The sequence below is a fragment of the Stylophora pistillata genome, chromosome 10 (assembly GCF_964205215.1).
Source record: "Stylophora pistillata chromosome 10, jaStyPist1.2, whole genome shotgun sequence".
NCBI lineage: Eukaryota > Metazoa > Cnidaria > Anthozoa > Scleractinia > Pocilloporidae > Stylophora > Stylophora pistillata.
This window is the reverse complement of record NC_142528.1, coordinates 17,361,501-17,386,160: the sequence shown is the minus strand read 5'-3', so window position 1 is coordinate 17,386,160 and position 24,660 is coordinate 17,361,501. Positions and strand designations below refer to the sequence as shown.

The window sequence follows — 24,660 nt, the reverse complement described above, 5'->3', positions numbered from 1 at the left end:
AATGTTCTTGGCTTTCCTGATCCAACACCAAGTTGTGAATCCTTTTCATAATATCCTGGACCTACATCTCTGGAAACTTAATGCCAACATAAAATGTTTTCTCCACTTTGCCCTGGATTTAGGTAATTGTATGTTGCCATGAAAACACCAAAGGACGGAAAGCCCGTATAAAATGCCATATCTTCATCAGAAATAAAATTATTTAACTTAAAAATTCTGTTCTCCAAGTTTTCACACTTTCCAGAAAGATTCGAAGCATGGGACCTAACTTTTTTTAACTCGGCTTCAAATTCTACAATTTTTTCTTAACTTTCTTCGAGTAATTGTTTCATTTCAGCAAGTTCTCTTTGAAGATCTTCGTAGGACACCTGGTTATCCAACACATCTGATACATTTTCGCTTGCTATGACTTCTAAACCAACAGTTTCTGAAGACGCACAAGGAATTGCGCCCATATCTTGCTATGTTTCTGAAGAAGGATCAGGATCTTTGCTAATATCTTGCAATGTTGTTGACAAAGGATCAGGAACTTCACTTAAATCTAGCGATGTTCAACCCTTCTTCTCACCTGTAGGGTAACTAGCCCTGAGTTTGGGCAGATCTCTTTTTCGGTGAACTTCTCTTCCAAGCAAAAACAGATGGAACTGCTCCTTGAACGTACATTAAGCGCCCAATACCAAAACTGTTCTTGACGTGTTCATCTTTAAAATGAAACAAACAAACCTTTCTGGAATTCATAATGGAGAAGTGATTTCCCAGCTCTCTTCGTATCGCATGTAGCCATTGCTCCCTCAAATGCTTCTCTGTTGGAATACTAAAAAATCCAACCTTCTCGCCGTTTGGACCGGTGGATCCTTTTTGATCGCAAAGAGGAACAACCATATCTATTCTGTGGTGATTTACTTTTTGTCACGTTTACGGATACGGACTCTAATCTTTTTTACTTATGTAACTCTTCCGTTTTTAGCACAAAGACACTAAGAAACTTTCAATGACTTTCTATTTAATTTGTTAGCGCGCTTTGTTTGATTTCTGTTCCGTGACTAGCGAATATCCGCTCAAAGCTAGCTACATAAAGCACTGTTCATTTCTATTTCCCGTACGTCAAAGTGTAAGAACTAAATTCACCTTCTATTAGCAAGTAGCCCAGTTGCGAGGAGTCACTGTAGCGAAAGCATTTCAGAGCCGAACGAAGTTTAGGAGTTCTCTACCCCGGAGTCAAGATCCGATGTAAGTTACGCTTGTAATATTCCTCATTTTTATCATTTCTAGTTTCATAGTCTTTCGGTTTTCCTTATATCGAACCTTCATCTATCCGTTCTATAGTTTTTACCGCCTGTGCTGTACAAAGACTGCCAGCTTAAGTGAATAAAGAGTTTGATGCTGCTGCTTGTCTAAGTTCAACACTGTGGTTATACTGGCAAACTCCGCTGCACAACACCACGTGTCTGCAGCATCGGGAACGCGACAGTAAAAAATCGGATCTTGAATTACAGAGAAGATTGAGGTAAGGCGTACCTTGTAGATTTTAAGGAAGGAGCCTATAAATCATGAATAGAAACGGAAAAGGATTAGTCAGCGAAGGAGCGCATGGAGAATAGGAACCAGAAAGGAGGTCACGAAAGCCGTCACGAAAGGCTTTACAAAACGCAGTAGAGACAAAGCGTTATGAGGTTAAGACTTTACAGAAAAAGCTCCTTAAAGAAATACAGGCCGCCGAGGGCCTTGATGACAGCCGCAATGTAGAAAGTGTTTTGCGTGATCTCACTACAACATCAGAAGGATTAAACGTAGTAGTACAGGAGCTGCTTAGTTTATACGCGCAGGACGTAAACCGTGACTTTGGAGATGATGTCCTCCTTGCTAATGAGACCTTAACGCTTCAATGCGCTTACGCCTTAATGGAACGATTAAACAGAAGAAAATCCGACAAATTGCTAGAGATCAGTTCTGGCGTAAGTCATTGTTCGTCACGCAAAACCAAATCCGCCAAGTCCCTGTCCTCCCCATCTTCAGCAAGCACCGCGAGAATCAAAGCGATCGCAGAAGCCGCCGCGGCACGCGAAAGCGCAGAATTCGAATGAAAGATCGCAGAAAAGGAACTTCAACGCTGAAAGCGTGAGGCAGAGTTAGAACACACTCGCGAACAGGAAAGGGCACAGCACGAAAAGGATCTAGCTCTTCTCGCGGCGAACAAAAGGGTCGCAATGACAGATGCGAAGGTCAAAGCTATCGAACAGGCGATGACAGATGTCGAAATAGGAGAAAACCGTGAATTGCCCGGTGTGCCAAGGGTGAACTTCGAAGAGCGCGTTCTTGATTGGGTCCACACGATTCCCAGCCCAGAAACCTTACTCGCCCAAAAAGGGCCACTTGTTCTATCGCAAAGCGAGCCAATTCAAAACACTGCCTCCCCACAGTTTCCTGGCACATCAGTGCCAAACTTACCCCAGCCGCAGATCGATGACAGTTCACAGCACGTACCCGTCATCGCCTCGACTCCGATAAGAGACGTTACCGGAAATTAATTAATTGAGACTCTAACATCAGTAAATCAACAAATAGTCGCCGGTTTAGCTAGACAAAACTTTCCCAAATGTCAACCAGAAATTTTCAACGGAGATGCCACGCTTTTCCATCCATGGAAGGCCGCATTTAAAACCATGATCAAAGACGCAGACGTTTCTCCCGTGCAGGAAATAAATTATTTGCGAAGCTTCACTAGCGGGGAACCGCAGCGGTTGGTCGATAATTTTAGAAGACGACAAACCGATCCAGTCACGCTACTCCAGAGTTTGTGGAAGGAGTTAGAAATTCGCTTCGGTAGCGCGGCGATAATCACTAACGCCTTACTAGAGCGCATGCAAAAGAGGGCTATGTTTAACGAAAATGACAACGCAAGATTGCAGCATTTCGCGGACCTTTGCACTGACGTGGAAAGTCAAATGTTGTGTCTTCCCGGCCTCGCGTGCCTCAATTACCCAAACGCGATACAACCGATAGCAGAGAAACTCCCGCCCTCACTCCGCAGAAAGTGGGAAAAGGAGATTGCGAAGCACGCGGACAATAATGCAGGCGCCTACCCCAGCTTTAAGAGATTCGCAAAGGTCGTCCAAATGCAAGCCAGATTGAAGAACAACCCCAACATTTTGGCAAGAAACAAGCCTACCAACCCCCCTCCCAGTCGCCTTGCACCCAATACACGTGGAGTGAGCCGGAAAGCGCTTAAGACGAACGCACACCCGGCACTAAAGAAACCAGAAACACGATCCAGAGAGAGCACGAGGAGAAAGCGGTGCCCATTCCACGACCACGAGGGCCACGACTTAACCGAATGCAAGGCCTTTGCTGAGAAAACCTTAGATGAAAAGGTAGAGTGGATAAAGGGAGCTAAGCTATGCTTTCACTGCCTATCTGAGGGTCACCAGGCCAGCAGGTGCAAGGCAAATGTTAGCTGCGGCGTATGTGGAGACGAAAGGCACATCGCGGTTTCACAGAGTAAAAGAGACTCAGGCGAGGACCCATAGTGATAAAGAAAGAGAGGACACTAACGAGGGGAACGTGAAAAATAGAAGCACACCGATTTGCGACTCGAGTGGAGGCCGATCCTGCAACAAAATCCTATTGGTCAATGTCTACGACAGAGAATAGCCGGACCGCACTCGGTGCGTGTACACTATCGTTGATGAGCAAAGCAACAGTTCTCTCATTAGCAGCGAGCTTGCAGACGAGCTGGGAGCGGTCGGACCTCCGGAGAAGTACTATCTGTCCACTTACAGTACAGAAAGGGAACAGAAATATGGCCGTCGGATAACTAGGGTGGCAGCGTGATCAATGAACGGAGTCGAGTCGATGCTACCAATGTTAATCGAGTGTGATAGCATCCCACAAGACAAGCGCAAAATCCTTACACGAGAGATGGCGAGGAGATTTCCCCACCTACAAGAAATCGCCGACGAGATTCCACCATTTGATAGTGCAGCTGGCATTCATCTCCTTATTGGAAGAGACTCGCCCGAGCTTCTCAAGGTCAGAGAGTTTAGAAATGGACCCAAAGGTGCTCCCTGGGCTCAACGACTTACTCTTGGCTGGACGATAACATGCCAGATGTGCTTCAACTTCATAGACGGCCCGGCCCACGTGCTCGTAAATCGCACCAGTCTCCACATAACCAACGCAGATGACATGGAGTTAACAAAGATAGGTGGTTACGAGCTGGTACCCTGCCCTAACAGGTTTTCAGTGAAAGGGAGCCTAACACAGATGAGTGTAGAACACAACGTCTTTACTGCCACTAGGTACGACAATCAAGTCGCCCCGTCTCGGGAAGACCGAAAGTTCCTATAAATCATGGAAAGAGAAGTCTGCAAAAATAGCAAGGGAAATTTGGAGATGCCACTCCCCTTTCATCAAGAGGAAGTACAAATGCCAAACAATCGAATTCAAGCAGTCAATCGTTTAAACGGCCTATTGCGCACCCTTAAAAGAAAACCGCAGATGCAGTCCGACTACTTCAACTTCCTGGAGAAAGTTATTGAGAAAGGCCATGCGTCAGTGATACCAGAAGAAGAGTTCAAATCTGAACCTACGCCCGGTAAAGTTTGGTACCTACCCCACTTTGGCGTCTACCATCCGAAAAAGCCAACACAGATCAGAGTTGTGTTCGACTCGTCCGCGGAGTATAAAGGAGTTTCGCTGAACAAGACCCTACTACCCGGCCCCGACCTAATGAATAGTCTTGTCGGCGTCTTAATGCGCCTCAGGAAAGAGAATACAGCCATTATGTGTGATATCGAGCAAATGTTTCACTCCTTCCACGTCACCCCAAAACATAGAGATTTCCTACGCTTCCTCTGGTTCGAAGACAACGATATCTCCAAACGAGTTATGGAGTACCGCTTCGGTAACGGCCCAAGTCCCGCAGTAGCGACCTTTGGCCTCAGAAAAACCGCGGCTGATGGCGAGGAGGAATTTGGAGAGGAAGCAAAGAAGTTTGTGTGCAGAAGTTTCTATGTCGACGATGGCTTAGCCTCGACACCAACACCACGACAAGCGATTATCCTAGTGACCAATACACAGGCCATGCTAGCGAAGTCTAACCTACGACTTCACAAGGTCGTCTCTAATTCCGTAGAGGTCATGGAAGCCTTCCCACTAGAAGATAGGGGAAAAGACATCCGCGACCTTGATTTGCGTCAAGATTGTCTCCCCACGCAGCGTTCGCTCGGAGTATACTGGGACCTAACAAAAGATGCCTTCACCTTCAAAGTATGCTTACCCAGAAAGCCCTTCACCCGCAGAGGGGTCCTCTCAGTCGTGAAAGCAGTATACGATCCACTTGGCTTGGCCGTCCCGGTACTCCTGGAAGGTAAACTCCTACTCCAACAACTAGTCAGCATGGGGAGAGGGAAAAATAACAATGCTACCCTAGGATGGGACGACCCACTCCCACAGTCTCCTACAAAAGTGGCAACGATGGTGAGACTCCCTTGCCGAATTAGAAAGGGTCACAGTGCCCCGATGCTACCACCCAGCAGATTTTGGTAGAGTCGCTCAGGCAGAACTACACGCATTCTCCGACGCTAGTAAAGACGCCCCAGGAGCCTGCGTTTACTTACGCTTAGTCAACGATAGCGGAGAGGTAGCCACGTCCCTTGTGTTTGGCCAATCAAAGGTTGCTCCCCTACAGACTACAAGCATCCCACGTCTGGAGCTCTGTGGAGCCATGCTAGCCACACAAGCCGTCGCTAGAATATTGAAAGAAATAGACATCCAAATAGATGACATTAAGTTCTACACCGACTCGAAGGCAGCTCTTGGCTACATCCAAAACAAGAGCCGAAGGTTCTATGTCTACGTCGCCAACCGAGTAGAAATTATCCGTAGGGTCTCCTCACCCGATCAGTGGAGTTACATTGAGACAAGTGACAATCCCGCAGACCTAGCCACACGTTGCCTCAATGCAAGTAGTCTGGCCAACTCAGCCTGGCTGAAGGGGCAGAGATTTCTCAGAAACCCAGACACGGTACAGCCTCAACGAGAGGATATTCAACTAGCCGAAGACGATCCCGAGGTTCAAAGAGAAGTGGTAGCCCACGCATCATGCATATATAAATGCAGAGGCCTCGGAGCGGAGAGATTTTCACGTTTCTCCAACCTCCACTCCTTAAAACGCGCGATTGCACGCCTCATTGTCAAGGTTAAAGAGTTCAGGCGTCAAAAGAATGAACAAAGGCAACCAAAAGCCAGACAAACCTTCAGGAGTCCTACAGCAAACAAGCTAAATCAGGCAATGGACGCGATAATCCGGGCAGCGCAGAAGGAAGCCTTTGGCGCAGAGTTAACAAACAAAGATCTCACGGAACAGAAAGAAGGGGAAAGATATCAAAACACGGTAAGGAAGAGAGCCCTGAAGGGCTCCCAGTTTTACGCGCTTGACCCGTTTATTGACGCCAATGGAATTGTTCGGGTGGGAGGACGACTTAGGAGAGCAGAAATGGAGTATGGAGAGAAGCACCCCGCAATCTTACCAAAAGACCACCATGTGTCCGTCCTGGTAATTCGACATTACCAAAAAGAGGTCCATCACCAGGGTCGACAGATTACGAGTGGCAAAATTCGCCAAGCCAGCTATTGGCTGATTGGAGGTCATCGCATGGTAGCGAAGGAGTTAGCTTCTTGTGTGCCCTGCAAGAAGCTGAGAGGCCCCCACGTAATCCAGAAAATGGCTGACCTGCCCCAAGATAGAACCAAGGTAGGCCCACCATTCACAAACGTCAGCTTCGACGTCTTTGGCCCCTGGACCATATCCACAAGGAAGACGAGAGGTGGCGCTGCACACTCAAAGCGTTGGGGTCTTGTCTTCACGTGCTTGAATAGCAGAGCCATTCTTATAGAAGTACTAGAGTCAATGGACGCCAGTTCATTCATTTGTGCACTGAGGCACTTCTTCGCCATACGCGGCCCAACAGCCGTATTGAGGTGCGACAGAGGGACAAACTTCGTTGGGGGACACACCGAGTTAGCCGAAGCCCTTAAAGAAATGGACGAAACAAAGATCGAGAGATTCGTGACACAGCACGGTTGTGAGTGGAAGTTTAACCCACCACACGCATCCCACTTTGGAGGCGTATGGGAAAGACAGATCGGGACCATCCGCCGTGTTCTGGATGCCATGCTAGCCGACCTCGGACCAAGACAGCTGACGCACGAAATCTTGAGCACTTTCATGGCGGAAGTCACCGCTATCGTAAATGCACGACCCATTGCAGCTTTGCCTTCAGACATCGACCCGCAGCCCCTATCACCAGCCGTGCTGCTTACAATGAAAACGCGCTCACCAGCACCACCACCGGGCAATTTCCTGCCCCCGGACCTGTACGCGAACCGGCGCTGGAGGGGGGTCCAGTACCTAGCAGATCAGTTCTGGTTACGGTGCCGCCGAGAGTACCTCCAGAACCTCCAGCCAAGAAGAAAGTGGTACGATGCCCGAAGAGACCTGACCCCAGGTGATGTCGTCCTTATGAAGGAAGACGGCCAGAATCGCAGTGACTGGCCTATGGGTCGAGTTACGGAGGCCATCAGGAGCGCAGATGGCAAAGTAAGGAAAGTGTCACTTAGGATTGTGAGAGAGGGTAGAGGAAAAGCGTTCCTACGCCCCATCAAAGAGCTCATCCTGCTGGTTCCAGTACAGGCCCAGTGACAGACCCTTCGACCACGGCAAAGAATTAGAGGACAAACAATTAGTAGAGCAAGGATCATAGACGATCCTTGGGCGAGGAGTGTCACGTTTACGGATACGGACTCTAATCTTTTTTACTTATGTAACTCTTCCGTTTTTAGCACAAAGACACTAAGAAACTTTCAATGACTTTCTATTTAATTTGTTAGCGCGCTTTGTTTGATTTCTGTTCCGTGACTAGCGAATATCCGCTCAAAGCTAGCTACATAAAGCACTGTTCATTTCTATTTCCTGTACGTCAAAGTGTAAGAACTAAATTCGCCTTCTATTAGCAAGTAGCCCAGTTGCGAGGAGTCACTGTAGCGAAAGCATTTCGGAGCCGAACGAAGTTTAGGAGTTCTCTAGCCCGGAGTCAAGATCCGATGTAAGTTACGCTTGTAATATTCCTCATTTTTATCATTTCTAGTTTCGTAGTCATTCGGTTTTCCTTATATCGAACCTTCGTGTATCCGTTCTATAGTTTTTACCGCCTTTGCTGTACAAAGACTGCCAGCTTAAGTGAATAAAGAGAGTTTGATGCTGCTGCTTGTCTAAGTTCAACACTGTGGTTATACTGGCGAACTCCGGTGCACAACACCACGTGTCTGCGGTATCGGGAACGCGACACTTTTATTCATAGAGAAAAAGACAACTTTAACAAAATCATGTTTTTGACTCGCCTTATTCACCTTACGCTCTTCTGTAAGTTTTCAATTCCATCCCCACTCGCCTCGTTTTCATGTTCTTGTACCAAGGCTTACCCGAGCAGTCCGCCATTAGGAATTCCGTCTATTTCATTCAGCTTTTTGAAGAAGAGTGGGAAGACTCAGAATAGCCCAACAGCCATACCATGTGCCTTTGCAAATGACAGAATATATCTAAAACATGCCTTAGAAGTTGATATGTGCTTCAAAGAAAATGTTAAACCTAATTATAAAGTTGAACCTGCACAAGTCAGAGAGCATTCCTGAGCCTTCCAGAGATGACCTGTGTAAAAAACATTTTCTCCTTCACTCCTCTCCAACTGATAATTATAAAACTGGTGCATATGTTGCATGGTGCAAAACTCGAGTACCACATCAAAAAAATAGGAGTACATGCACTCTCTCTACGTGGAGTAATTTAACCGTTTTTCCTCTTGTGAGTTTGTTATTTGAATTCTTAGTATTGCAGGATATATTCACAATTGAAGGTACAAGTCATTGACCGCATTCTGTTGTCTTAAGGCTGACAACTCACCGTCTCACTGGATCCATTTGATCCGCACTGAGCGTTCTTTTAGAGGTCGCAAAGGTTTCATTGTGAAAGAACAGTTTACTGACTCTTGTTGAAAGGAGTTAGCTATTCACCTTCATGAAAGAACCCTGGAAACGCTTGTTCAAATAGCAAATATTGCCGATCAGTGCTTAAAAGCACGTGGAAAACAATTGTTTGGTCCTGCTGGTTAGAAGCCTCTGGTACTATCTCAGAAGAATGAAACAAAGACAGTAGTGTGTTTCAAGCATATAGCTTGTGGCCACAAGGCTGTTAACTGCCCATCTCAGGTTAAGAAATGTTTCATGTGTGGAAGGCAAGGGCATGAAGCTAGAAACTGCTGCTCAGGTAAAGAGAAGTCAGGAGGAGAAAATAGAGATGGTCTCCCTGTGCAGTGTGGGCAAGTCAGTGCTGGTTGTCTAGTTCAGCCACTCAAGGTTAAACCTCTATTTATTATTTAAAAATATTTAAAGAGGGAGCCCAGCTCTCCATAGCAGTTTTCAGTGAGGCCCTCAAAATTAATGTATAAAATAAGTAATCATGTCATTAATAACTGAAAACTCACGGTGGAAATATGAACAGAAAATAATAAAATCTATGTGCAAGAGATGACAAACCAATGAAACCTATCAAGATTTAAAATATTTAAGCAATTAAATGTTAAAAAGCATCATGGGATAGACATCTCATGTCTTCTGGGAGGGAATTTCAGTCTGTCAATGCACCATTAAAGGATCTGAGTACACCCCAATTTGTGTTTGATCTAAAAGATCGAATAATTTCCTTGAAGCGAGTGTTATGCCTATGTTATGTTTAAAAAGGCACCATTGCATTGATCTTCTGCAAGATAGATTGATCAACTTCCTATCTAGAAGTCCTTGAGTTGAAGAGGAAAATGTCACTCGACCCAATAGTAGCTTAGCTGGTTTATTCTGAAGAACTTGAATAGAAGAAGTTAGAGCCTGTACTATGGATGATAAAGTGTGGTAAGAAGATCCCTATTGTTAGTTGCCTACCCCGGATAGAGCGCTGGACTGTTGTGCGGGAGGTCAAAGAGGATTTAAGCCCTGGCCGGACCAACACTCAGGGTCTTAAATTAATTGAGAAGAATTTCCTCCCTTTCTATAACATCAAGAAATGGGTAGATATTCTAGTCTTCTCACATAGGGACGAATAAATGGAGGTTCCCTCTCCTGCAGGGTTGGTGTAGGAGATGTTAATTTCCCACACAGTGTGTGATGGATGTCCTCATAGAGGGCCACAGGATTATCAGTTTAACTCTGTCACGTGCCACCCTCTCTCTCCCTTGAACCTTTGTCTTGTCATCAGTTGAAAATGCCTGTGGTAAAAGGATGAGTGGCAGGGAACACTGTGGATGTCTTCAGGGACACTTGTTGTAGTGGTATAGTCGTTAAGAAGAATCATGTGTCCAACGACCAGTTTAATGGTGATTTTAATGTTATGCTGCTCATTGACAACACAGCGAGGAAGGTTCCCATTGCAAGAACTACTGTTGATAACCCTATCTCAAGGGGGAAGTGGAAGCGCAGTGCCTCCCAGATGCCATTTACGACCTGATAATAGGTAATGTTCCTGAAGCTAGACCTAAAGATGAACCAGACCTGACTTAGTAAAAAGTACCAAGTTAGCAAGAGAGGCCCATTGTAGATAAACAAACTTAAACAGATGCAGAGTGAAGATGAAAGTTTGCGCAAGTACTGGGATCAAGGTGATGTACTAGTAAAGGGTCAAGCTGAGATCTCTTTTGAATCAGAGAGTGGGATATTGTACAGCATCTACAAACACCCTTTTGTGAATGGTGGTAAGCCTGTGAAGCAAGTGATCATTCCTGTGCAGTTAAAACCTTGAATAACGGAGGTGGCTCCTGGATCTATAATGGGAGGTCACTTAGGTATTAAGAAAATGACTGACAAGATCAAGAGTGCATTTTATTGGCCAGGTATTCAAGGTGATGTGATCCATTTCTGCAAATCATGTGATGTCTGTCAGAAGACCATAAACAAGGGATTGGTTCCAAAAGTGCCACTAGAGAAGATGCCTTTCATGTATAAACCATTCAAGGGTGTCTATTGAACTTGTTTGACCTATCAGTCCATCAAGTGAAGAGGGCATAGGTACATCCTGACACTTTTGATTTTGCAACTGGCTATCCTGAAGCCGTTCCTTTGAAGACTATCCACACTGATACCATTGCAGAGGCATTAGTAGATATCTTCAGTTGATTGGAAGTTCCTGAAAATATTTTAAGTGAGTTTGGCACACAGTTCATCTCTGATTGCATGAAGGAAGTAACAGTTGCTGAGTATCAAGCAGATCACAACCACGTCCTGCAACCCTATGTGTAATGGCTTAATTGAGAAGTTCACCAGAACAATTAAACTTATGTTAAAAGGATTGTGTAGTGAATAACTGAGACAGTGGCATCGTTTTATCAATACCTTGTTGTTCGCTTATCGTGAGGTTCCCCAAGAGCCTACTGGTTTTTCTCCATTTGAACTGTTGTAGGCAAGAGCTGTTAGAGGTCCAATGACCATTTTTAAGGAGTGTTGCGTTACCCTCAACCACATGGTCTAGACTCAAAACTAATCTCAGGGCCTCAGGGCTGCAGGGCCGCAAGGCCCCATGGACTGTCTTGTTGTTATGTAATAGCAGTTTTTGCCTTGTGTCGCACCAAGCGAAAGTAAAAAACGTTTAATGTTTTCACAAAGGATTTGTCTAAGGATTGAAGGCCGCAAGTTAGATAACTCATCGGGTTAATTACATACCTTTAATAAATAAAGAATATTGTTTTGTATTGGATCAAGGATTTGCCTAAGGATATTTTAATGTTGGCAAGTTTATAACTATGTTCTCACAAGGCTGGACAAATGTAAGTTTTAATGCCAGATATGTCATTTGCACGGAAAGATCTCTAGGTTATGTTTGCGATTTTGCAATTTTCACAGCTTCAGATTACATTCGCTGAGTAAATACAGTAATAGCCCACGTATAAGAACCTGGGTTTTAGGAACCTGTTAGGCTAAAATTTTCATCATAAGTCCCCTCCACATAACAACCTATTTAGGCTAAAATTTTAAGTTAGGTTCTTATCAGTGGGTTTGCTGTAAAAGTGTACAGGTAGAAACTGCTGAACTAAGATCATCATCTATTTAAAAGTAACTTGACACAACTTTTTTTTCTTTCAAGCTGAAGTACCATGTTGCATGTCTATTGCGTTTGCCATTCAAATAATTCCTCAAGCACTTACAAGTACTGTACTCTACTACAGTATCAAAGAAAGCTTTCTGACCATCTCCAACTCTGTGACAATCACAAAATATTAAATGTAAAATATCAAAATATATCCCAATGAAATAAATAATTGCAAAATAGCAAAACAACGTAAGCTCCCAATAGGCAATGCCTCAGCTTCTTGAGTCAATGTGAAGTCATTTAAAGTGATAGATCCTTTAGATACAGCATATCAATATTTGTTTTTGCTTGTGGCTGACAGATAGATATATAACAATAAGCATTATTGTATCTTATTGAGTTTTCTGTGATTCACTGAATTTCTCCTTGTTGCTCAAACTTGCTATGAATTTGGTACTAACAAGAGTTTCTTTGTTATGTTTTGTTAAGGACATACAGTATGCTGTACCTGCACTGAACCGCCACTGCTCTATAGTACAAATAAATGATTTATACCGTATTATGAGATGATATTTATAATATATGTAGTATATTCCAATGAAATTCATATGAAAATACAAGAACCTATTTTAAGAACCTTGGTAGCCTAAATTTGCTTCAAGTGCCATTTATATAAGAACCTACTTAGGCTAAATTGATAAATTCAGGTTCTTATACGCAGGCTATTACTGTGCTGAAAATCCAAGCCTTGTTGACCATGCACTTCAATTACAGAACGGCCCAAGGAGCTTTGGATGAAAGAAGTTGCCACTGGGTTAAATCTTACTGACGAACAGCGTTCTGAGTTTATAGACCTAGCCACTCAGTTTTCAAGTCAATTTACTGAGGCACTACAAACCTCACCCAGCATCACATCAAACTTACCTCAGATGAGCCTGTTTGGTCAAGTCCATATCCCATTCCTTACAGTTTGAGGGAGCTGTTGAAGAAAGATATCGCCCACATGATTAAAATGGGAGTTATAAGGGAGCATGATTAATTTCATTTAATTAATATATGACATTCACTGACATGCAGGAACACCGCAACAGCTTGTGCAAATTACTGAGGGCCCAGTAAACCCACCCATCCCACTCCAGAATTAACGTCTCCTATCCCTAATCCTACAGGAGACGGGGCCTACGATTTATTTGTCCTTATCTGAGAAGACTAGAATATCTATCATTTCTTGATATCAAAGAAAGGTGGCAAATTCTCCTCAGTTATTTTAAGACCCTGAGTGTTGGTCCAGCCAGGGCTTGAACCCTTGACCTTCCGCACGACAGTCTGGTGCTCTACCAATTGAGCTAATCAGGAGGCGATTCACCCTTTGCGTTGCCTGTTCTTGTAGTAAATAAGACAACACCAATCCAGCCCACATTGACTATCAGAAGCTAAATAAGCTGACTGGTATTGACCCTGAACCTATGCCAACCGCAGAACACCTGTTCCACAAACTAAGTGCCACTAAATTTTTCACAAAGATGGATCTTAGTAAGGGCTATGGGCAGATCACCATCCCTGAGGAGGATATTCCAAAAGACTATGGTTCATACCTGCACCTGGGAAGAGCATATTAAAGCCCTCCGAGAGTTGTTTGCACATTTATTTAGAGCTGGGATGACTATTCGACCATCTAGGTGTATTTTTGGAGCAAGTTGCATTGATTTCTTGGGTCTCTGCCTTGAACAAGGAGTGCTTGGTCTACACGAGAATAATGTAGAGAAGATTAAGATTGCACCAAGGCCAAGTACAAAGAACGAAGTTGTGACTTTATCCCTAACTTTGCAGCTTTCGATTCTGATTGATTAATGCTGTTTTTTTCGACTATGAGCTTATAATTCCTAAATTTTTTATCTTCTACTGTAGAAATAGTGTGACACACCAATCTAATCAAAGCTATGAAGAAAGTGATCTTTCACGTGGGCAGGGAGTACATTGCTGTGAAGAGAGTGGTGCTTCCTCTCAAAGGATTTGGAGTTTATTATGTTTTCCATACTTGAAATGGTTGGCAGAGAGTAAAGGCTCTACAAGATGTCCTCACCAGTTCTGCAGCTAATGCTCAAAATTGATGGTAGACCATTTTGGGTAATTTATCTGAAAGGATTTTACCGTACTTACAAGTTAGGCCCTGGCTAAACTAGGAAACTTTGTTGCAGAAACACTGTTGCAGAGGCAAATGTTTTCAAGTTTAGCTGCACGGGACACATCTGTTGCGGAAACAAATTTGCTCCTCAGAAACAAAAATTGTTTCTGCCTGCAGACAAAAACATTCTTGTTTCCCGGACACAAATTTTGCATCCAAAACATGTTTCCCAGTTTTGCCATGCTGAAAACAATGATGATTAGTTTCTAGTGATGATCCTTGGGCTTACCACCTCAACAAGGTAACCAAAGCAGTTACATCCATATGCAAACAATGTTTAAATGATAGGAGGTCTTCAGCTGCCAATTTTGTTAAGATACCTGCCTAGGAGCCTCTATCTGCTCTTCTTCTCAGCCAAGTTCTATCTGGACTTTTCTTTCTGACTGAACCTTTGCCCTCATTGTCCAGAAACGTTATCACCATACACAACACAGCTATTTATTTCCTCTTGGCCATGTTTACATTTACATGTACTGTGTGGAGTCCTGGGAACGAGAAAATGTAAAAATCCTTTGATCCCCGGACTTCCTCGAAGTCCATTTATTCATACACCCATGCATATCTTATTTGTTTTTTGAAACAATGTTTCCTTGTTTAGCCACTGCGGCAGCGAAACATTTTGTTTGTTTCCCACTAATTTAGCCATCCCAGGAAACATAACAGGAAACAATGCTTCCACAACAAAGTTTCCTAGTTTAGTCAGGCCCTTAGTTTTAATTAATAAATTTGTTTTTATAGGACAGTTTGTTTCATACATCTGGTTTACCTCTTCCATCCTTCTAGGAAATATGTTCTGGCAATTAAGGAGCTGAAAATTATAAAAATAATTTTGAAAAAAAAAAGTTGTTTTTAATTTAATTGAATAAAAACAAACTTATTCCTTTGAACCAGTGTGCTTGCACTTAACTTGTACACAAATTGTGCCTGTGGGTACTGTTTAAAAAAAATCCCCTTCATTCATTAGCAGTATAATTGCAGAGGCAATCACTTTTTTATTTCAATGCAACAAAAATCTTTTACAAAATATAATTTTTTTCTTCTGGGTAGAGATCAAGTATTGATAGGAATTGGTCTGCATGTGTGCTCAATGGATTCAAAGCAGAGTCCCATGTCTGTTTATCCATTGGCAATAGCCAACTGTAAAGAGAACAGGTAACTGCAGTAAATTCATGTCATGTAATGTTCCTATTGACCACGCCCGCAAATCCTTTTCATTTTGCCTACAAAAGAAACTTATTAAACAGAATGGGATTTTTCTTGATGGTACACATCAGTGTCAAATTTGTTGGTAAGGTTATAAATTGCTTAATTTGTTGCTTTATTAGTGATTACATGAGATTGGCACCATAAGTATACTGTAAACTTAAAATATTACGTATTTTCAGCACTATTATTTACTAAGTGTCTTCCTTTGCAGTTCCATTAGTACAGCACATGTTCCAGCCCTAGCTATAAATGTATGAGCTTAACGGCCGCAACATTTGTGGAGTCAGTAACAAAAAGTTGCCAACTCCAGAAGAAATAGAGTGATAGGATTGCGCCTTGAGAGACTCTGTGAGTTATAGGTAGTGTCGGAGTAGGCCGAGCCGATTCTCACATATTGCCTGCAACCAGTTAAATAGCTCTTGAACCATTTGACAGTAGAGCGTGAGGCTCCTATGGTAAAAAGTTTGTGGAGCAGTCTTGCATGGTCTATACTGTCAAAGGCTTTGGATAGATCTAATAGTACAGTGCTGTTATCAGCTTTTTATCCATTGCTTCGAGTATGTTATCAGTAAGCAGGATGTTTAAGGTCTATGTAGAATGAGCATTCTTATTGCCGCTTTGGTGTGTGGTGAGGCCATTGTTCTTTGTGAGATAGGCACTGAACTGATTAAGACAATCCTTTCAAGAACCTTTAAAACTACAGCTAGCATAGATATAGGTCTGTTGTTAGCAGCTTTCTCATGGTCACCGTCTTTAAGAATCGGGATCACCTCAGCCTCTTTCCAGTTGACAGGAAATGTACTAGTAAGTATGGAACAATTGATGAAGTCAGTGAAAGGGCTCAATATGACAGGGAGACAGTCTTAATACACGAGTGCTGATCTTGTCCGGTCCCAGCGATTTATTCATTGGGAAAGATGTTACAATTTGGCAAACCTCTTCGAGTGATACTGTCCTTAAATTGAATGATTCCATAGAGGAAGTATCTATGTCAGTTTCGGATGAAGAATCTCTGACTGTGATGTCATGTTCTTCCCTCAAGCGCTGTACTGTATCAGCGGCATTTAAGCCGACTTTAGCAAAAAACTGATTGAATTCGACTGCTAAAACTGTCAAATCCTTTGTAAAGGCAGGTCTCTCCTTATCTTTGGAGGGGATGGCACGATTTATAACTTTCCAAAGTGAGCCAGAGTTGTTTTATTGGCTGTGACCTCTTTAAAGGTGTAATCTCTTTCAGCTTCTTGTAGCATTTTCTTGACCAAGTCACGGGAATGTTGGAAATTTATCCACTCCGTGTCATGGCGAGACTGATTGTATTGCTTCAGGAGGAGATCTCACGATCTCATGAGATCCTTGATTTCCTGGTTCAAAAAGGGGCAAGGTCTACTCTGTAGTTTAATTTGTTTCACAGGAGCATGTAAGCTCAGGACAGACTGCAAAGTGTCATTTAAAATATTGAGCTTAGAGTCTACATCGGTTTTGATCGAAGATAGTGAGCAGTGAATCCACTTCCTTAGCTAGGTCCATGACAAAGAGATCCGCATTATACCTTTTGGAACTTTGAGTGGTAATGTACTGAGGGGTAGTCTTGGGTTTCTTAGCCATGAGCTTGACAAAAACGATTGAATGGTCACTGATTGATCGATGTATTACACTGCTATTACACACTGGATTGTTTGAGGAAACTAGGATAACGTCAAGCAGGGATTAAGTGGTCTCTGTTATCCTGGTTGGTTTTGTGATGAGTTGTTTTAAGTTCATATCCATACAGAGTTTCTGCAAAGCCTTGAATTCAGTGCCAGTTTTCTTGAGGCCATCGCAGTTTAGGTCACCTAGGATTGTGATCGGTTTGTCAAGCAGCAAGGCTTGGATATAACTGGGCTTAAGTACTTCTTCGAAGGAACTCAAAGAAGAGTTGTCAGGGCGATATGTCCTGCAAATTATTATTGATTCGAGTTTCTTGCAATGGACATTATCCAAAGCGGATCGAAATTTCGGTCGGATATCGATGAAAATTCCTTCAGTACAGATAATTTGAGATCTTTGCGGACATAGGCACATATTCCACAGCCTCCTTTGTGAAGTCGAGCTAACCTGTGTATATTTTGTAACCCTCAATTTGTATCTCTGCTGAAGGGACGGTGGTATTGAGCCATGTTTCAGAGATTGTAATAATGTCGCCATTCCTTTCAGATGCAAGTTCCCATAGTTCTAACAAGTGAGCACGATGTTTTAGCGATCTAATATTCAAATGAAGGATTTGAAACCCACCGGGCACTTTGGGAGGTTGTTTCTTTTCTCCAAGGCGCTTTACTGAGCACAGATTATGCAAACTTACTCCTCTCTCGCCCGGTTTATTGTTGTCAGGTTTCCGTTGAACATTAAAGATTGCAATATTATGTTGACGGTTTCCGACAGCCTGACCTGAGCAAACTCCTCGTGTTCTCAATATTCCATTGCTTTTCAGCAAATGGAAGGTCTGGGATTTGAAATTGCCATAACCACAGTTGTAGAAGCTCATATCTTGAATATTTAATGGAATTTGAAGCACGATTATTCAAATATCGGAAGCTGTTAGCCGATGTCTGTAGATGGTTTATTTGAGAGTTTTCTGGCCTTTCAGGTCCTGGGTTCCTTATGAATCGTGAGGTCAAACCAGAATAGGCGTCCAGGAAGTATGAGCACTGTACTTTCTTGTTTGCTGAGTTTTGAGATCGAATATATGATTGCAAAGACTGCAGGCTTGATACACTTCAATGACGGTCTGAAAAATTGGCCAGGGAAACTCCGTGTACCTAGCGCAAAGGATTCCCCATTGATACTCAATATGTGGCAGAGGTTCTTACCACTTTGCAACTTGGAAGTGGGAGGCTGAGACTATGGAATAAGTTGATTGAAGACCCCTAAAAGGCAGAGCAAGTTCCAAAAGCGTACTGCCATCTTGGCGCATACATTGAAAGGGAAGAAACAAAGATCATAGAAGAGTCCAACAGTTTTCAAGACAACTGACGAAGAAAGACGCGAGGGAATACTCTGGTCCAGTCCACTACATCTTTCACCATGACGTGTTAAGGTCTGAAAGCAAAAGCATGCCAGTTCGAATTGTGTTTAACTCGTCAGCTGCATTCTAAGCACACAAGTTAAATGAGTATTGGATGAAAGGGCCTGATCTGTTGAAAGACTTGTTGGATGTCATTCTCAGGTTTCGAGAAAATCAGCTGGCTTTCATCGGAGACTTATCCTAACCTGTACCACAGAAACTGAATTCCAGAAATTGACCAGCACGTGCACAGATTCGTGTGGAGGAACATACAGACGCACCCTGAACCAGACGTTTATGTCAAACAGGTCTTGACATTCTGAGACAAACCAGTCCCCACAATGGCGCAGATAGCCCTCTGAAGAACAGCAGAAGAAGTAAAAGAGGCGTTCCCAGTAGCAGCACAAGTAATTCAGGATAATACCTACCATAATTTCCGGCCGTTTGCCCACGGATAATCTGTTGATTTTGTCTTAACACATGCCACTGCGGGTAATAGGGAGGTGCAGGTTATGTGATTATTTTGAAACCTACTGGCAGTCGAATTGAACAAAATTCTCACCTACCTGCATTTCCACCTCTCAGATGAATATTATTGTACTAAGAGTGCCAGAAAACAGCACGAAAACATGATGCTGACTCGATTTTATTTCACACACAATTAGTTGTGTGACGAACAAATTACTATCGGCCTGCATGTGAACAAAACCTTGAGGATAACCAGCACATCTGTAGGATTTGCAAGTGTATTTATGATCAGAGCAAAGATCACACTTCAGGTGCCTTGGAAGAGGGGAATCAGCTGGGACGAAGAGTTACTGCTCAAACTCTCTGAAGGTGGAAAAAGCTTTTCAAGAGATGGTATAGCATGACGGGCTTTGCTCAAGAAAAAAATTCTCAGCAGGCATCGTAAACTGATGCCGAGGTTTGGGGAAGAAGGTTTTGAGTGGATATCATCACATTAATTACACCACAATGTAATTACATAGATTAGCGCCCACGAATCCACGAGAGATAAGCGATTGCATGCAAGTTAACACGGGGTCATCTGTTAGGAATCAAAATCAAAATCATGAAATGAAATGAAATGAAGTTTGCTGTGCGCATAATTGTCATAAAATACTGCGTTTTCTCTGTTTCTGCCTGTTTCTTGCCTGTTCGGTCCATTGCCTTCATAATAAAACAATCCCCGACGAACTTATTAAATCTGCAGGATTTATGGCTATCATAAATCTGGTGAACTCCGCCACACTAGACTTTGAGCCCCAAGGCACAAAAAATTTATCTTTTGGCACCAAACTCAGTTATGACTCTGAAAAGCTTGCTTCCTTACTTACCGAAAGATCAGCTAGAGTAAATTCCCTTGGAGTGGAACTGAAGAAGCTTCAAACATGGATTTCCCATCTCGAATCGAGCATGGAGTCAAGTTTAACAAACCCCTTTTACCACCTCAATGCCCATACCTTGTCGTGGTAAGGTGGCTTTAGTGCCTCAATGACCAATTGCAATACAATTCCTACAAGGAATTCAGCTTCAGTTGGTGGGCTGTATTTTCTGCAAGGTAGAGACCGGATTAACATGGAATTGTTCATTCTAGTTATTGTTATGATTATTATAAATATCAGTATTATTAGTGATTTTGTTATTGTTATCATTATTATCATTATCATTATCTTTACGACTGTGATCATCATTTTCAAAGTGAAATAGGCTGCTCAATGAGGATGGCATGCTGAGGCAGGTAGATTTTCATTTAGTTCTTCCCCCTTCCCCCCAAATAGAAAGTCAAGTGTTTCTGATAGTTTGTCTCTTCAATAGATTGTTACAATGCAGAAGATTTTCTAAGACACAATGTACAGAGGGTTTGTCTTACTAAATAGTTGTTTTCTGATTCAAAACCACCCGCCTGGTTCTGTTTCTTGTGGGTAGTTAGTCCATGGACTGTTGATATCTGATGGCAGAACTAGCAGGTGGATGTTTCTTTTGGGTAGTCAGTCCATTATGGGCTGTTGTTATCTGATGGCAGAACCACTAATCTGTTCGGTTTCTGTTGGGTAGTCAGTCTAGGGACTGTTGTTATCTGATGGTAGAACCAGTCCCTATTTTTTTCAACTCTATGCTGTCGGTCTTTGATGGACAGTTATTTTTATCTGATGGCAGTTTTAGCAGACCTTTTAAGACACATTGTACAGAGGGATTGTCTTAAATAGTTGTTTTCTGATTCAAAACCACCTGCCTGGTTCTGTTTCTCTTGGGTAGTTAGTCCATGGACTGTTGTTATCTGATGGCAGAACTAACAGGTACTTCTGTTTCTCTTGGGTAGTCAGTCCATTATGGGCTGTTTTTATCTGATGGCAGAACCACCAATCTGTTCTGTTTCTGTTGGGTAGTCAGTCTATGGACCGTTGTTATCTAATGGCAGAACCACTCCCTATTTTTTTCAACTCTATGCTGTCAGTCTTTTATGGACAGTTATTTTTATCTGATGGCAGTTTTAGCTTGCTATTTTTGTTTTGAAAAATGTATTGCTTATGCTGTTTGTCACGTATCATCTGTCATTAGTCATAGGCACTTTGGTCAATCAGTGCTATCATTGTCCTTATTATTATTATTATTATTATTATTATTAATTCAGCTGCTACTCTTCTCTCTTTAACACAGGGCCCACTACAGACAGCACTAGCTTAATGAAGTCCTAAAACCTTTCACAACGAGCCAACTCAAAAATTGCAGTTCTGAACAGTTATTGGGTTTTCCTGTCTTTTCTTGAGTTTATTTTGCCCCAGTTTCAATCACTTGGATACTCATTCAGCTAGACTAACAATAACACCATTTTGCTCATAGATAAACACTGAAATAATCATAATAACAATATAAATGATAATAATAATAATGATTAGATTAATGGAAATAACCATAGGAAATATAACCATAAAGACAATGAACATAATCTTTATAACTATTGTAAATATTATTATAATCATTATTGTTATCAATGTTATTATTATTTTTATCATGAATTATTAGAGATGCTTGGGAAAAAATGGTCTAGTTCCCTCCAACTCATTATTCTTTCCCTTCAGTGAAGTAAGACTTTTGTAAACACTTACTGCTTTATTCTGTCATTCCTGATGACCATAGAAATGGTGAAAGTTCAGAGATATCTCTCTAAGAGTTTCTACAGGTGTTTTTAATCCTCTGAATTTGGTTACAACAGAATCAAGGGCATCAGAATATGTGACCCTCCACAGGATTTCCAGCATAATGGTGATGACACCGGCAGACTATTTTAGCACAGCACACAAAAGAAATTTTCGTTAACACGGTAGCAGCGTGTCACAATGCACTCCTGATTAAAATTTTCTTTTGTTCCTTATAAACAATGAACCGTGTTCAGGTTAAACAAAGAAGCGTGTTAAAGGGTTCGAAAACAAAAGCCATGTTATGCCGTGTCATAATGCACTCTGGTGTGTAAAATATCACGCGTGTTAACAATACCCATGTCAGATCAAAACATCTGTAAGAGATTGCCCATGCGAAAAATTATACTATCTCCATTAAAGCAAAACCTGCATTACCTATGATGCACGATCCTCGCAGTAGAGAGCGCTATTTATGCAATAGCGAAAACCAGACCTGAAAAAAATCAGGCCTGTACGGGATTCGAACCACTGACCTCTGCGATACTGCATTAATTCGTAACTTATTTTCATCATCGAATCACTCACTCATGTTGTAAACTTCACCTGTTATCTTCCAATGAATCACAATTTCTCACACAAAACCCATTTTTCTCTTCTCAAAACGCAGAAATTTATAGCAAGATCGAGTTTAACCCATTGACACTTACGTGTAACACAATCTAACACGTGCCTACAAAAAGTCAGAATTTTGGAGAAACCAAGAAAGCAAACAGAATGTGCAGTAAATTTTTAAAAATCATCTTTTCCAAAAAACAAGCTCCAGTGAAAGAAGACTAATTAAAGAACTTATTTTCATCGAAAAAAGCGATAGGTGCATATTTCGTTTTCTCTCAAAAATCAAGATAAAAGGTAAAAATCGCTAAAAATTTTCGCATGTGTGCAAATGAGCCTGTGGATCGTATTTCAAATGGGAATAAGCAAATTTGTCCGTCAGTGAAGAGATCTCAAGTTCCATGGAATCAATTAATAAGGAAGCAAGACTAAAATGGCCTAGAAATATTTCGGGACGACAGATTTATTAAAGACATTTTTTTTATTGGCTGTTATAAGTGAAAAACGTATGAATTTCTTACGTGTACAAAGCCCATGCGGTAAAATTCATCATGCTTAGATCATTGTTTACTTGCCTTCATGGCCAGAAATTGCACAGCGTTATGTTGAAAATTCTGAAAAACTTTGATTTGACGCAAAATCCTCTATCACACAATACTTTTTGAACACGTTGCTCGAACATAATATTTAGCGGGCCATCGAATCTTCAAACTGTCGCTATGCCCTGCTTTAAGTCTGTACAGTGAAAGCATTATTTGTCTTAGGAAGAACTTTTTACATAAGCTGTGTTTTTGCTTGAAGTCAGCGTACGGTGAAAGCATTTGGCTAGGAAGAACTTTTTACATAAGCCGTCTTTTTCGCTACCATTCTTTCAATGTGCGGAGCAACTTCTAAAACTAAAGGCTTTCTTGCCTAACCTCTTCGGTTGCCTAACAACTCTTTCCGTGCTACTGTGCCATATCGCACGACTTTAACGCGCTACGAAGCGTGTCATTTAACACGCTGTTAAAAATAAAAGATTGAGCGTGTTGACGTGAAAAACAAAAGCTACAGTGACACTCTTTGTTTCCTTGTTAATAAATGTGTATAATTATGTGTGTCACATATCATGCTTAGCGTGGCGTGTCATCGCACGCGTGCCCGTGTTATCACCATTATGCTGGAAATCCTGGAGGGTCACATATAGTGCGCCCGGCTAGACATGAATTGCAATAACATTACTGCGTCATGTTGTTGTAATCAGGGTTTAACCTTAGCCTTCTACAGACAAGTTTGTTCCTCAAAATGCAAAACACATTTCACCGTTTTTTAAAACAAACTGATAAAAACTGACAAGAAACAGCTTCTAAGTTTATGGAAACATGACTAACAAATCTCCTAGACTGTGTACTACACATCATTGAAAATGTTTTAAAAACATGGTGGCTAAATCAAAATATCACTTTAGGAACATAATAGCCTGCAGTGCCGGCGAATTTTGGGCGCACGAGTGCAAATTTTCGTATTAGGCCACCATCTTAGATTTTGGTAAATGTGGAGGATTCGGGCGAGGAAATATTTGCCGAAGGAGTAAGTGTTAAGTGGAAAAATGGGCAACGGGGGAGAGGGAGGGGAAGGAAAAAATATGCCTGCCCGCAAGGCCTTAGTCTCCCTCGCAGCCGTTTCTTTTGGATGTCACGCAACGCTCCCCCAAAAGAACGGCTGCTGACAACCAAACTACATTCCTTTCTCATTGTCCTTGCGGTTTGGTTGCGGTCTATTGAACAGACCAATCACATACCAGGAAATCTGAATGACGTAAGGTTTCACGCGAGAATGTGGATGTTAGGAGAAACACTGAAGAAATTTGTCGATGAGAGCTCGAAATGTTTCACATGTTCATTGTTGTGCCGTGGTAAAGATAAAGTATATATTTTTGGGAAAACTTCTCACAATTTCGTTTAAATTATAGAATCTACGCTTAACATAGACGTCAACTGCCAAGCTTCTGGTGAGCTTTAAGCTCGGAAATTTTGAACTTTGACAATGCTTTGCGAAAAGCTCCTTCAAGCACCGCCATTTGTCTTGTTTTCCACATGAGGATCGTGGTAGAAAACGATATCTGATTGGACGAGTCTCAAAAGGTGAGTCTGGCGCGAAAAGGTTCCTGAAAATGGAACTCGAGCTGTGATTGGCTAATTCGGAGAAAGGAATGTAGTTCGGTTGTCAGTAGCAGTTCTTTTGGGGGTGCGTTGCATGACATCAAAAAAACGGCTGCGAGGGAGACTAGCAAGGCCTGTGATTTTGCAAAACACCCCCTAATTAGCAGCGCTTGACCGCCTTTCCGGAAATGTGTAAGCGGCCAATG

The 24,660-nt window shown here is 42.2% G+C and overlaps 2 protein-coding genes and 1 pseudogene across 2 annotated transcripts; all 3 read left to right on the top strand.

The window, feature by feature from the left end:
* Positions 1-2,663: 2,663 nt before the first annotated feature.
* Positions 2,664-3,527, top strand: LOC148722043 (uncharacterized). The gene has a single exon (XM_088736988.1). The coding sequence runs from the start codon at positions 2,664-2,666 to the stop codon at positions 3,525-3,527; it is 864 nt and encodes a 287-aa protein (XP_088593114.1).
* An 823-nt stretch (positions 3,528-4,350) lies between these two features.
* LOC111329735 (uncharacterized) lies at positions 4,351-7,702 on the top strand. The gene is made up of 2 exons (XM_022934497.2): positions 4,351-5,368; positions 5,502-7,702. The coding sequence occupies exons 1-2, from the start codon at positions 4,351-4,353 to the stop codon at positions 7,700-7,702; spliced, it is 3,219 nt and encodes a 1,072-aa protein (XP_022790232.2).
* Positions 7,703-8,929: 1,227 nt separating this feature from the next.
* On the top strand, positions 8,930-9,452 carry LOC148722042 (uncharacterized; annotated as a pseudogene).
* Positions 9,453-24,660: the final 15,208 nt, after the last annotated feature.

Bases quoted from the DNA above. Each gene is read 5' to 3' on its own strand.
- LOC148722043 (XM_088736988.1), top strand. From the start codon at position 2,664: ATGATCAAAGACGCAGACGTTTCTCCCGTGCAGGAAATAAATTATTTG.
- LOC111329735 (XM_022934497.2), top strand. From the start codon at position 4,351: ATGGAAAGAGAAGTCTGCAAAAATAGCAAGGGAAATTTGGAGATGCCA. The intron at 5,369-5,501 runs GTAAACTCCTAC...TTGCCGAATTAG, and splicing joins CGTCCCGGTACTCCTGGAAG to AAAGGGTCACAGTGCCCCGA.